At 34.8% G+C, this 14,850-nt stretch overlaps 1 protein-coding gene across 5 annotated transcripts in view; it reads left to right on the forward strand.

Annotated features, from left to right (window-relative positions):
* NIPBL (NIPBL cohesin loading factor) overlaps nt 1–14,850 on the forward strand; it is a 171,867-nt gene that overhangs the window by 136,238 nt on the left and 20,779 nt on the right. For all 5 annotated transcript variants that reach the window (XM_072858656.1, XM_072858657.1, XM_072858658.1 and 2 more), the window contains 12 exons: nt 520–600; nt 1,667–1,767; nt 3,658–3,796; nt 4,004–4,086; nt 5,129–5,261; nt 6,190–6,333; nt 10,868–10,957; nt 11,205–11,419; nt 11,520–11,622; nt 12,564–12,662; nt 12,766–12,912; nt 14,116–14,250. In XM_072858656.1, the coding sequence (XP_072714757.1) occupies nt 520–600; nt 1,667–1,767; nt 3,658–3,796; nt 4,004–4,086; nt 5,129–5,261; nt 6,190–6,333; nt 10,868–10,957; nt 11,205–11,419; nt 11,520–11,622; nt 12,564–12,662; nt 12,766–12,912; nt 14,116–14,250 (1,470 nt within the window). The remainder of the gene's footprint in view (nt 1–519; nt 601–1,666; nt 1,768–3,657; nt 3,797–4,003; nt 4,087–5,128; nt 5,262–6,189; nt 6,334–10,867; nt 10,958–11,204; nt 11,420–11,519; nt 11,623–12,563; nt 12,663–12,765; nt 12,913–14,115; nt 14,251–14,850) is intronic.

Raw genomic sequence — 14,850 nt, forward strand, 5'->3', positions numbered from 1 at the left:
GATCAAGTCCAACCATAAACGTAACACTACCAAGTCCACCACTAAACCATGTCCCTAAGTGCCACATCTACATGTCTTTTAAATACCTCCGGGGATGGTGACTCCACCACTTCCCTGGGCAGCCTCTTCCCATGCTTGAGAACCGTTTCGGTGAATTTTTCCTACTATCCAATCTAAACCTCCCCTGGGGCAACTTGAGGCTGTTTCCTCTTGTCCTATCACTTGTCACTTGGAAGAAGAGACTGACCCCCACCTTGCTACAACCTCCTTTCAGGGAGTTGTAGAGAGTGATAAGGTCTCCCCTGAGCCACCTTTTCTCCAGGCTCAACAACCCTAGCTCCCTCAGCCGATCCTCATAGGACTTGTGCTCTAATATCCTTTAATAGCTTTATTTGCAAATAATATGAGGTAATACATCTTGTTGAATACCTTAACTGCTGAATGAATAACCTGCTTGTGAAACTGCACAAATATCAGTTTTAGTCAAATATACTTACAATAACTTCTTTCCATTGATAGGTATCATCTATGGGAATAACACCTTTCTTTGTAGAAAATGTCAGTGAACTACAGTTATGTGCCATCAAATTAGTGACTGCAGTAAGTAATTTTTAATTTGCAGTTTCATGTTCCTGTACTTCTGAGAGTTATTAGGGCATTTCCATAGGCTGTATTTTCTCTCTGGTAGAGAACTGGAGTTTAGAACTAATTTTATTCTTGCATGTTTTTACAGTTTGGTATCATAATTTAGGAACAGTATTAAATCTACCTGAGCTGCTCCTATTTACAGAGTACTCTATAGGAAGAAATAGCCTACTTAAGCCAAGGAATTTACTTAATTTTGGTTATGTTGTTTAAAGTGTAAACACAAGCCCCTTCCTCTTACCTGTCCTTTCTTGTCTTAAGAAATCTTAGCAAGGTGATTTTCCTTATTTCCTATGTTAAGATTTGAATTTATGCAATGGAATAAGCTATAGAACTAGTGGGATACTTCTATATAATAGAATAAGTCCTTTTCCTCAGAAGAGGTGGCTATGTGAAAAATTCATGGGACAGATAAAATATTATTTCAGGCGCAACACAGATGTGCTTGTTCAAGTGGGAGTTTTCCATCTTTGTAAGGATGATATAATCCAGTATTCTGCCTAAGCAAAAGGAGAGGCAAACTCTACAATCCTGACCCCATAAATTGAAAGAATATTTCATGTCAGGCAAACATTAAAGCTTAGGATATGAAGTAAAACTGGTTTCTCAAATGTGCTCTAAAACCATACATGTGTTCATGTTAATTTATGTTACCATAGAGTTTTGCTCTATACTGGAATCTGAAAGCTTAGCATTACACTGTTTGACTTTCTTATACAGCGTATTGTACCATTGGCAGAAATTTTTAAAACATACAGTATTTTTAAGAGCTATTACACATTTATGCTATCTGAAGATTTATTAAAATCTATATTTGAAAATTTTTTTATGTATTTTATTAAAAAATGCTTGCTTTGAAAAAACAAAGCAATGCATTAAAAACAAGGTATGCATTGAATATAATTTATTTAAATGTCATGTAAAGTGTATGTTTCTATATATAATTTTTAACAATCTATTTAACAAGCTATATTTTATGTAACAATAAATATTTTTTAACAATGCTGTAACTGTTAAATAGGTGTTCTCCAGGTATGAAAAACATAGACAGTTAATACTAGAAGAAATTTTCACTTCCCTTGCGAGACTACCAACTAGCAAGAGGAGTTTGAGAAACTTCAGGTAATTTCTGACATAGATTAATAACTTGCAGACAGTAGCATTTACAGTTTTGTAGATGTAGGATTTTAGGCTTCAGTATTAACAACTTCTTTAAAAATCTGTGACTCCACAAGCTATGCTTTGTTAGAGGTTGATATTTCAAAACCTCTACAGTGAGAGCAGAATTGCCTGACAAATGTCTTGTAATAATCACTGTTTCTTATGCCATCATATTTATGCCTGCTTACAAAAATAATGGAAATATCTTATTATTTGTCTCACTAAGGATGTAAATGAGTGTAATGTTAGTGTGCATTCAAAGGTTTTTTTGTTAGAAAATTCTTTGGTTCTGTTTGTATGGATTTTTTAATAATTTCTTCATTGCTGAAGCTTAATAGGAAAATTCTGGCTGAATTTCTTTGAGGACACACTCAGAGCACTCTTTCCTGGGAGGAATCAATCTAATATCCCTTTGAATGAGTTTCATTTAGGAACTAATCTGTTCACTTTAACTGTCTTTTAAGCGCTTCAGCTGGATTTCAGTGCATCTTCTGAATAATAGTATAGCTTCAGGTTCAATTTGAGAAAGAATCTGACCTCAACTGGATTTCAGTTAAAATTGAGGTTGGACACTTTAAATGATTCTAAAACATTTGTTGTTGGCGTTGATTTTGTTCCTTGCTTGCATACATCTTGCCCCCAGAGACAGGCAAATTGTCAATGAAATAGGTTGTCCAATCCAGGGTGGATGAACAGGAAACATCCAGGAAAAGAAATTCACTGAAACTTTGAAGTTGAATTCAGCAACCTTAATGTTAACATGAATGCTTGTTCCTAGTATTTCCTATTGTTTTGGTTATAGACATCAGAGAGATCTAGCAAATAGGAAGGTGGTAGGCATAGGAGCATAAATGGTAGATACCCTCTTTGAATTAGGACCTTTACTAGAAGGAAGTCACTATCTCAAGGCCACAATGACTGCACTTTTTATCTGTAGAGTTCTAACTCTGGTCTGTTAAAGGGCATTCTCTAACTGTGGCTACAGTCATGAAGGGTACAGCTTACCTAAAATTTGATATGAAAAGATTTTCTCTGTACAAGTAGTCAAAGATAACTTCATAAAGATAATAGCTGCAATCTGTTTTGTGCCCAGTTATTATTTTGATAATTTGGGGAGAATTATATCAGAGATTATCACCTTTTCATATTGTTAAGGGTAGCATTAAGTCGTGTTGATGTACGTATGGGTAGTGAACACCGTACTGTTTGTCAGGTTAAATCACTTGGAAGGGGAGAAATGTGAGGTGGAGCGTATTCGTACTGGTCATACCAACTTAAAGACACATTTAAGACACACTTAAAGACACTTGCATGCTGAAGTTTATAGTCTGTTACGCTACCTGAGATTACCATAGGTGTAACTTTTGTAGAAGTCAATCCAGGTCATGGTCACTATTTTCTCTTGTTTAAAAGTCCTGTACATTTCAGATATATTATTTAATGTATAAGTAATAAATTATTAGGACAAGTTTGGTGTATTTTTTTTATGTTGTGTTGGAAATGGATATGGCATTATACATAATAAGCCTATTAGTAAGTGCCTTAGCATGTAGGTGTTTGATTTATTAAATATTCCTGTACATTTTTCAGCTGCTGAACTTCAGATACTGATAGCCCATCTGTGAGCTGTTTCAGTTCATCTCTTTGTCCTCAGAATAATAATTACTGGTTTTGTTAGATCAAATCTTTCACTGCATGAGAGAGAAGCAAATGACTAGATAAACATCTAGGGGACAGATTTCTAGCTGTGGTAATAATTTTAGAAAGATGTTATTTAGGACCAAAAATTTTTGTTTTGTTTTGTCTTTTTTGTTTCATTTTAGTGTTAATGCTGACTTTTCTTATTAACAGGTTAAACAGCAGTGACACTGATGGAGAGCCTATGTATATTCAGATGGTAACGGCACTAGTTCTGCAACTTATTCAGTGTGTGGTGCATTTGCCATCAACAGAAAAAGATTCTAATTCAGAGGAGGAATCAAACAAAAAAGTAAGATTTTTTTTTTTTTAAAGAGCCATAAATATTTTTTTGTGCAGGAATGACTTTGTAGGTATAATATTTTATGATGGTGCTCTAGTAATTAAGCATTGTAATTTTATGTCTGCTGTAATTATTTGATGCATGAGAAATACTGATCTAGAAATCATATTTCTGTGTATGCTAAAATAATAGACAAATATATCTTGTTATTTTTAGGTGGATCAAGATGTGCTTATTACTAACTCGTATGAAACAGCCATGAGAACAGCACAAAACTTCCTTTCTATTTTTCTTAAGAAGTAAGTACTGTTGTGTTCTTTAATGTATTGATGAAACCAACTCCGAATAAAATCTGTCACACCTTAAGACAAATCAAACCACTTTGCAATGCTAAATGCCTACTAATAAAGTTACTTATAACAAAATACTTTATAGATACCTAAGAGAGCTACCTGTCTGGACAAAAATTTTTATGGAATAGAAATTCTGCAGACAGTTCTTTATACATTTAAGAATCTCTGTGATAGTTTATGTAGGATCCTTTTATCAGGGGTCTTTTACTCATCTGAAGCATGGAAAAGAAGGCTGAGTAAATATTTCAGTGGTGAAAACCAGATTCTTTCAGTCATCAGAATGACAAAAATATAAAACACCTAAACTTACTTTCATTTAGCTAAAGTTAGGAATGTCAGTGGCTCAACAGGGAGAAAAAAAATATAGCATACCTGAATAACCAAAGGATTTCTAAGAGTAAGTCCTGAGGTTTTTATCATGTTAATTTCTACTGTTAAGCTGAAAGGCTATTTAATAGCCATCTAGCAATCTCTCTGCATACTTCTGGTATCATTAAGGATGCCACATATAAGTGAAACACTATCAGGTATGTTATCTTTTGATTTTTTTACATTCTGATTTTAACCTTTGTGGAGAATAACACTGAGATGTCTTACCAGTGTCAGATAAATCAGAGCAAGCTTAAGGAATATAGACTCAATGCCTCCTAAATACCCCACTCCAGTTTGAGCTTTACAATTTTACCTACTTTGTCCATCCAAGTTAGTGCAGACTTTAACTCAAAACAATAAATAAAAAAATCTTAGGAACAAAATTCTACTATTGTGGATTAGCTGCTTTACTTGCAGTGCAACTTGGAGTGATAACTGTTTAAACTATTTCTCTGTAAATGGATAAAAACAATTTTTCTGCTAATATTTCGGATATTTTTTTAGAATTGCATAAAACTGGTTTTCTGGTTAAACATAGAATTATTTCTGTTTACATCAGAAGAAAAGCTTAAATGGCTCTTAAATTCACTTACAAAATGCATTTTCTTTTAAACAGGTGTGGCAGTAAACAAGGCGAAGAAGATTACAGACCACTGTTTGAGAACTTCATTCAAGATCTTCTTTCCACAGTCAATAAACCAGAATGGCCAGCTGCAGAGTTGCTACTTAGCTTATTAGGAAGGCTGTTGGTAAGGGATTCTTGTTTTTAACTATTATATTAATTTATTTCTTATTACAATGAAACTTGTTTATTTCAGCTCAAACTATTACAGGAATGCTTTCTGATTGTTGACACACACATGCAGCATTTAAGGATTTTCTTATATGTATCACTATTATTTAATGCATAGAAAATAAAATTTAGGTCAGAAGATCATTGATATGGAACTTAGTAAAGATCATATGTATACAGTTTCTCATGGAAGTCCACTTCTACTATTCCATGACATTTTCCACATAAAAAAATGCCATTGTATAGCATCTAATAAGTGTAGATACTCATTTGGAGTAAAGTCAGACTAACAGCTGTAATTATTCTTGTTAAATACTTCTCTGGACTATTCCTTTAGCAGAGAACCTGAAAACAATTAAGTAGTTTGGTCTTTTACCAATAATAGTACATTTACTTATGGAATGTGTAATTTTACAGAATGTGAATATTTTTGTTGACATGTTTTTTGAGAGTTGTTCTTCAGTATTACAATGTAATTAACACAGTAATTTAAGCTGTTTCTTTGAAAAATATTTTATGGTCCTGTTCCTGGTAAAATGTAGCTTTCTTTATACTTGTGTGAATAATGAGGAAGTTGTATTATTGTGCTTAAGAACTATGCTATTGCGAAGGATAACTGCTGAAATAGCTGTCCAGTTTATTTTATGAAAAAATATATTTTAAAAAACTCTTAACAGGCATATTTGTAGAGAGAGAGACCCAATAAAGGAAAAAACATTAACATAAAGTAAGGAGTGTATGTGTGATGTAATAGTCAATTACATAATTTTATGCAGCATGGAAGTTAGGTGGAATTTTTAATAAGGTCAGGCAATCTCTTGTGAGAAGAATCTCAGTTGCATAAATAAATAATTTTTTATAACAGTTTATTCTGCTTTTCTTAGGTTCACCAGTTCAGTAACAAATCTACAGAAATGGCATTAAGAGTTGCATCACTTGACTATCTTGGAACTGTAGCTGCAAGACTCAGGAAAGATGCAGTCACTAGCAAAATGGATCAAGGATCTATAGCCAGAATCCTCAAACAGGTGTGTGAGAGATCTCATGCCAGCTGGATTGGGTTGTATCCATTCAAATACTTGAAAATTTTAAAGATGTTTGAAAAACTGGCGTTGTGGAGAATGAGTTTTCATTGTTCAGATTTCTGAACCAAATATACTCAATTTATAAGTATCACATTTGTGAATTCATGTCTTTATCACACCATCTCCCCAGTGATCATATTAAGTGGTTAATTACAATGGTAAAACCAATTTTCTTGTGACAATATAGAGGAAATAATGGAGTGACAGTTGGATTCTATCTTAAGAGGCCTTAAAAATATATATGTGTATGTATGTATGTGCATTTGCTATTGCAAAGTGGTAATTGGGTTTATGGCACTCATACACAGGCTTTAGAGAGTTAAACTGTTAGGCCTGTAAGGTTAGTTTTTATGTGATGTAGCTGGTCTTGGTCTTGGTCTCTTTTTTTTTTTTTTTACTGGACTTGCATATATCTTTCATTAGAGAATGCATATTTGCATTTCCGCTAATGCTGCTTATCAAAATGTCTCCAAATCTGCAAGGGTGGCAGCAATTAAAGCAATGTATGCATTTGGGCTCTCTATAGTACATAGTATGATGAGAAAATCTCAGATCTTATGTGTCCTTTTAAAAAATGTGGACTTGCACATTTCTTATGGATGCTATACATTTCTTTCTGAACTGTTCTATCTGTTCTCAGCATGATCTAAAGTTGATTAGTCATATCAAGTTCATTTCCCTTTCAGTTACTTGAAAAGACTACAGGTCTATTATATGTATTTTATAATGACTGTTACAGATTTATGTTGAAGGAAAATTTATGTTGGGCCCAAAGAGTGGTGGTGAATGGAGTTTACTCCAGTTGGTGGCTGGTCACAAGCGGTGTCCCCAGAGCTCTGTGTTGGGGCCAGTTCTGTTTAATATCTTTATCGATGATCTGGAGGAAGGGATCGAGTGCACCCTCAGTCAGTTTGCAGATGACACCAAGTTGTGCGGGAGTGTTGATCTGCTTGAGGGGAGGAAGGCTCTGCAGAGGGATCTGGACAGGCTGGATCCATGGGCCCAGGCCAATTGTATGAGGTTCAACAAGGCTCAGTGCTGGGTCCTGCACTTGGGCCACAACAACCCCATGCAACGCTACAGGCTTGGGGAAGAGTGGCTGGAAAGCTGCCTGGTGGAAAAGGACCTGGGGGTGTTGGTTGACAGCCGGCTGAATATGAGCCAGCAGTGTGCCCAGGTGGCCAAGAAAGCCAATGGCATCCTGGCTTGTATCAAAAAGAGTGTGGCCAGCAGGACCAGGGCAGTGATCGTGCCCCTGTACTCAGCACTGGTGAGGCCGCACCTCGACTACTGTGTTCAGTGTTGGGCCCCTCACTCCAAGAGAGACATTGAGGTGCTGGAGCGTGTCCAGAGAAGGGCAACGGAGCTGGGGAAGGGTCTAGAGCACAAGTCTTATGAGGAGCGGCTGAGGGACCTGGGGTTGTTTAGCCTGGAGAAAAGGAGGCTGAGGGGAGACCTTATTGCTCTCTACAACGCCCTGAAAGGAGGTTGTAGAGAGGTGGGTGTTGGTCTCTTCTCCCAGGTAACAAGTGATAGGACGAGAGGAAATGGCCTCAAGTTGCGCCAGAGGAGGTTTAGACTGGATATTAGGAAATTTTACTTCACTGAAAGGGTTATCAAGCATTGGAACAGGCTGCCCAGGGAAGTGGTGGAGTCCCCATCCCTGGAGGTATTTAAAAGCCGTTTGGCTGAGGTGCTTAGGGCCATGGTGTAGTGGTGGGCTTGGCAGTGTTAGGTTTACGGTTGGACTCGATGATCTTAAAGGTCTTTTCCAACCTATACGATTCTGTGATTCTGTGAAAAACTTGTGCAATTTACAGGCATTCAAATAAAGAATCAAAATTAATCTACTCCTTTATGAGGCTGATACTTCCCATAACTTTTGTCAATTAGAATATTGTACTACATATAGTGTCAAATCTTTATGTCCGTGGCTTAATATAATTTATACTTCTGTGTGCTAAGGAGTTAGAATTCTCCTCCATTGGCAGTGATTTTGACAATTCTGCATTAGACTTTGCAGGGTAATATTTTAGAAGAATCCTTTTCTCTTTCCTTATCTCCAGAAGTTATATAATAGTATTGAAAGATATTCTAAAAAGATACATACCCGAGCGGTGACCTGAATTTTTCTATTTGTTTTGGGTTTTTTACAGGATCAGGCAGTAACTAGGCATTGGCATCTGCAGAAAATAAAATTACTTTCGCCAATTGAGTGCTAAAAGCATTTTTTCAGTTACTCAGGAAGCTTAACATCAATGATGGTAGATAGTACCATCCGTACATTGTGGAAGGTGTATACTATACAGTACCATCAGTCAGGGTAGACAGTGTGTTGTTTATAAATTATTTGTAACATAAGAACAAATAACTACTTGGAAATGTGTACGTGACAGCTAAGCTTCACTTTGTTGTTCAAATGGCAAGAAAATAAGATCCATTGATAGACATATTCAGCTTTAGTCATCAGAAAGATCTTTAATTATTGTTTTCATTCAGAAATGAGTTTATACCTCTACAGATTTTTCTTTCCTGCTGAATTGTATACTTAGACTCTGTTGGATATTTCCTTCTGCATTCTGATACCATTACCAGGATATTCCCCAATGATTGATGAATGCTTATAACTCTGTCTACTGTGGTTTGGACTCATGAACTGTAGAATTAGATTTAGGAGAAAATCTATTCTGTTTTGACATTTTTAAACAGTAGATTTTTTTCATAGAAATCTGTCATAGATTGTCAAGTTGATTTGAACACTTCTGCATGCTTTTCATTAGTTTATCTCTTGATACACTGATGTTCTGGGCTTGTAACTGTACCTTTCCCCACTTGCTGATGTTTGCAAGCTATATCATGTGCTGTATTTGTGACAAGATTCTCAATCTGTGCTGTTCATACAGAAGTTAAGATGGTTATAAGATACGAGTTTTATTGCCGAAGAAGAAAAATGTTTTGTAGCTGAAGAAGTTTAAGCCAGAAATTATTTTTCTACTTTTATTATCAATGTTGAATATGATTTTGTTGTGGGCTTCACAGTTTCTCTTTGTTTGTTCTGGGTTTTTCACTTCTTTGAAAATAGTTAGGCAGTTAAGGTTAATAAAACAACCCTTTTATTGAGCCACTTATCCACAGAATTTAACATTGGTTGAAGGCCAGAATTTCAAATCACAATTTGCACATATATTAGGGTGCCAAATATATATTAATAAACTTATATTAGTATTATGTGCACTGTAGACATGTTTTGAACTCTTGAACTCATTCATTTTGAAAAAAAGAAAAAAATCCTTTTTTCTGCTGTAACATCAGCAACTGCAAGGACCTGTGTATTTCAGTATAATGCTGAGGAAAAAAGGGTGGTATATGGGTTTGGTTTTATGCTGTCTTGTAGATCTTGAGAAAGTTAGTTTCCGATTCATTAACAAGTTAATTGATACTGATTTATTCTCTATAACCCCTATATGGGGAGAAGTATATTGTCTGATGGTCATATACAAAATTGTTGTTCAATTTACATAGGCTAGAACTATTTAAGGATCAGGATATGCATATTTCCTATAAAATAGCTTCTTGGAAAAAATACATTCTGTTTTTAACATTCATACAGTTTAGATATTTACAAATCTGATACATAGTCTCCAGCACTAGTTTTCAGATGAATATTTCATATGTAATGCTTTTTGTGCATCTTAAAAGTGCTTCACAGGAAAATTAATATTACCTTATTCTGTAGATAGGCTTTATGCAGTAGCTGACATTTTTTATAAAATGTGTGTTTGTTCTCAAGCTTTTTGACTGATAGAAACTTAGTTGAATCTCAGAGAGCATGATTCTTTAGTGCTGGAGCTCAGTGGTGTTTGGGAACAACCTCTGTAAGTTCTTTCCTAGATGGATTGAGCATACTTGCTGCACTTTCTTTGTATGGATGCTTTATCCCTGAAAACAGTTATACCAAGTATTTTTACAAAGGGATGTAATTTTTATTTCCTTGATGTTTCCCATACCTGTTTACTGTTGTCTGTTTCATATTTCCTTTTATTTTACTTTTTTGCCTTTTATCCCTTGTTCACCTGAGAAGTCACTGTTTCAGTATTTAATATTGATGAGAGAGCTAACAATGACTTTTATAGCTTAAATCTTGTGTCAGTCTGCTATGTGTGATTTCAGCCCTTCTTTTTTCCTCAGGGACAGAGGGTCTTCACACAAGATAATAGAATGAAAATTAATCAAATCAGTCAGTCTGTTTTAAAACCAGTCTTATTCTGCTGTTAATCTTTTTTAGACTTTGGAGCCACAGTCTAATTTGGTTTAGTCTGTATAAAGTTTAGAAGTAATTGATTAAAAAATTGTTAGTTGTATTGATAATTGGAGAACATTAACTTCAGTGTATTTTATATGTGGACATGCAGGTTTTCAGATGATAATTACCACTGTGCAATATTCTATTTTATAACTATCTTTCTATTTCTGATAGGTTTCAGGAGGAGAAGATGAAATTCAACAGCTGCAAAAGGCTTTGCTAGATTATCTGGATGAAAACACAGAAACTGATGCATCATTAGTGGTAAATTTCAGCTTTCTGGTGTCAAGTGTATATAAAAATAATTTGAGTAACATGTACTGAATAAAATGATTTTTGGTCATGCATATTAGTGCTTCAGTTAAATTGTCACCCTAACATATATTGTTGATTGTGTTTTCCAAAATATTGTTCATGCATTAGACTCACTTAATCTCATTATAAATCTGTGAATTTCACTCTTCTATATCTGTTGGTTTTGTTTTCTGTGTATCCTGCTGTATTTCTCCAGTTTTCTCGGAAGTTTTATATAGCGCAGTGGTTCCGTGATACAACTATGGAGACAGAGAAAGCAATTAAATCTCAGAAGGATGAGGATTCATCTGAAGGAACTCATCATGCAAAAGATGTTGAGACCACAGGACAAATCATGCATAGAGCAGAAAGTCGCAAAAAGTTTCTTCGCAGCATCATTAAAACTGCTCCATCTCAGTTCAGTACATTAAAGTACGTTTCAGCACCACCAATTTCTTTATTAACCATGCATTTGACGTTTTTAATCATTTTTGATAAACATGTCCTAATTAAAACATTGGATTTGTTGCAGGATCAATTCTGATACTGTGGACTACGAAGATGCATGTTTGATTGTTCGCTACTTGGCCTCTATGAGGCCGTTTGCCCAGAGCTTCGATATTTATTTGACACAGGTAAACTGTGCTGGAAGTCTTAGTACAGTGAAACAGAGTTGGTTTCTGATTCCAAACACTTTTACGGTAGTGTGCAATATCTGTTCATTGTTGAGCACAGGTATTTAACAGGCCATGATAACACCATGTGCTTTCATATTCTGTATTGGTGACATAAGTGATTATGTTTCTTTTTCTTGCATGCATTTCCTATGTCATATTGTACATACATTATTTTATTTGTCCATGTAATTGTATGGCAAAATCATTATCTTAGATGTTCACAGTAAGAGGATAATTGCAAAATGTTGAAATCTTTTTTACAGTTTCTGTAAGATGCATGCTCATTTGGTAATATTAACTCATTAAATTAATCTTAGTTTTATTTGAAAATACAAGCCAACTTGGTCAGTTGCTTGCAGTGCATGTCACTGTCACTTTGGAAGCTGTTGTTTGACCAGTGTCATTTCTTTGCTTTTTCTGGGAGAACACCACTAACATGTTGGCATGGTGACATGTCTGAACTCAAGTACTGGTTTAGTTGTTTAGTTTAGGTTGTGTTACTTACGTTGATCTGCATACAGAGCTATTCTTAAAATTATAGTGTCCAAATCCAACTCTCCTATTAAAAGAACCATGGTGAAAGCCACAACTGAATGACAGGAGTAGAGTTTAAAATGAAGGGACTTAAAGCGAACATACAGACCCTGTGTAAATCCTGTTTGGACCAGTCTTAGAGAAGTAGCAAATCCTACTAAATATCCATGCTCAGTTATCAGTGCCATGGAACATCACTTGCATGCAACTTTTTACTGTCTGAGAAGATATATACAATTTTTAGTAGACAGATATTCTTATTTTAGTTAAATCATTTGCATGTTATTCTGCTGCATTTTTGCCTGTTAAACATTGTTTGCTACCTTCCCAAAGCAATTGAATCTTTGTTTTTGTTCTCTTATTAGATTCTGCGTGTACTTGGTGAAAATGCAATTGCTGTTCGAACAAAAGCCATGAAGTGTTTGTCTGAGGTTGTTGCTGTAGACCCCAGTATTCTAGCCAGGGTAAAAAAAATGAAATATCCATCATGCACATGTGTTCTTCTGTCACGCTTGAAAGAAATCTTTATTTCTTATTTTGGATCTGTGTTTTATTTGTTCTTTTTAGCTGGATATGCAACGAGGTGTTCATGGACGGTTAATGGATAACTCCACTAGTGTACGAGAAGCAGCTGTGGAGCTGCTTGGCCGATTTGTGCTTTGTCGTCCTCAGCTTGCTGAGCAGTATTATGACATGCTGATTGAAAGAATATTGGTACGGTGACTTGTGATATTTATGATAAAATAAGTGTCATTGGAAAATTTGTTTTCAACTGAGTTTATATGTTTAATAATATGGAATGATGATCGCAAGAGTAAATTATGTCTTATTATTTTAATGGGGAGCATGGTGCTTTTAAGACCAACCTTGTAAAATGCATCACTTGTTTCCAGTGAGGCTTTGTTACATCAAAAGATAAACACATATAGAAAGTTGTACTGCATCAGAACCAGGATTACATTCCTTTCAATTCCATCATTAAAGCACAAATTAGGTATAATGAGGAATGTTGCCACATCTCTGAAGTGTGAGGTATGGGTCATTGACAGCAGTTCAGTAGTGTGGGTGATGAAGAAAGATCTACCACACAGTAATCTAAAGTTGTCATTTGTAATCCAAAAGAAAAAAAGATAGAACTATTTTGTTTTTCTATGCTATGTTTTAGTGTTTTAAAAGGCTTCTTATTAGAGTTTTTGTATAAAAAGTGTTTTTTGTCTGGGTGTTCAGATAAAATACAGTGTTAATTTAACTGCAAGATAACACTGGCTCTTAGCATCCATATCAGATTTTTAGTCAAATACTACTCATTTGCTAGAGTTACATGATAAAACATGTTTGTGAAGGGTTTTGGAGATAAGTAGCTTCATGTGCATATGAGTATGCATAAAGCAGTTCATCCTGACATTCAGATTCAACATGTTTTGAATAAGGTAATATGAAGTGAGGCCCCTCATCCATCTCCTTAGATGAAGCCTAGGAAAATTGAAAAGATTGCTGCATGTATGTTATCCATAAGCTTTATCCAAAGGCTTGAAGTATTACAGTCCAGATCTACAAAGAATCTTGTGTGTTCCAACAAAGTAGCTAAAGCATCATCACATCTAGCTTGTAAGCTCTTGAATTAAGAAGTGGAATTATACATTTGTGACATCATTAGCTCTTAGATCGGAGGGTATAAATGGAGGAAGCGTTTTAGCATTCTGGGGACTCAGCCAGAACCTTTAGAATTGTTGCAGATAAAGCGGTACAAGTTATGCTGACCTTTTGTATAAATGCACTTCAGAATATTTTAGCTGCCTTTTCTAAATAAATTTTGCAGGTCAGATTGGGTGATCTTCAAATATTAATTCATATAATACATAAATTAATTAATATGTCTGATTTGTTTTCAAGAGCGTAATGCTTTTCTCCTCACAGGATACTGGTATCAGTGTCAGAAAAAGAGTCATAAAGATACTTAGGGATATCTGCATTGAACAACCGACATTTCCCAAAATTACAGAGATGTGTGTGAAAATGATTCGGAGAGTCAATGATGAAGAAGGCATTAAGGTAGAATGAAACATATCCTTCAGGATTTTAATTATCATAATGTGTTTCTATATTTTGACAAACAAAAAAAAAATCAAGTACTGCATTCCTCCTTTGTAATTTTTATGATTTTTATTCACTTAATTTTTGAGAGCAAATATCTTAGCTTTCTACATTGCTGTGTGACTTGGTTTTCTTTCTTTTCTTTCTTCTATTTTCTTCAAGTTCTTGCTGACAATCAAAATATTTTAAAAAGTTATTGTCTAGAGTTGGTTTGGTTTTTTTTTTTTTCTTCTTGTAAGTGTTGTCTCTGGTACTTCTCTTTTCTAACAAGTAAAATTGGCATATAAAACTCCTTTCTGCAAACAAAATAAACTTTAAGTCAAAATTAAGTACTTGACATTAATATATGCCAGATTTGTACGTTCTGTGTATAAAAATTATAAAGTATTTGTCTGTGTTAATTTTGCATTAATTCTGAATGTTTAATGAATCAGTTATTCCCCCTAAAATGTTACTTATGTGATCATATTCTACTCTTTGTGCAATGTATATGCAGAAGGGCATAAAACTAAGATTATGTGTTGAATCATAAACCTGACACTGATGTTTTTTGTTTGA

Source organism: Ciconia boyciana, chromosome 4 (genome assembly GCF_034638445.1).
Source record: "Ciconia boyciana chromosome 4, ASM3463844v1, whole genome shotgun sequence".
In the NCBI taxonomy this organism is placed as follows: Eukaryota; Metazoa; Chordata; class Aves; order Ciconiiformes; family Ciconiidae; genus Ciconia; species Ciconia boyciana.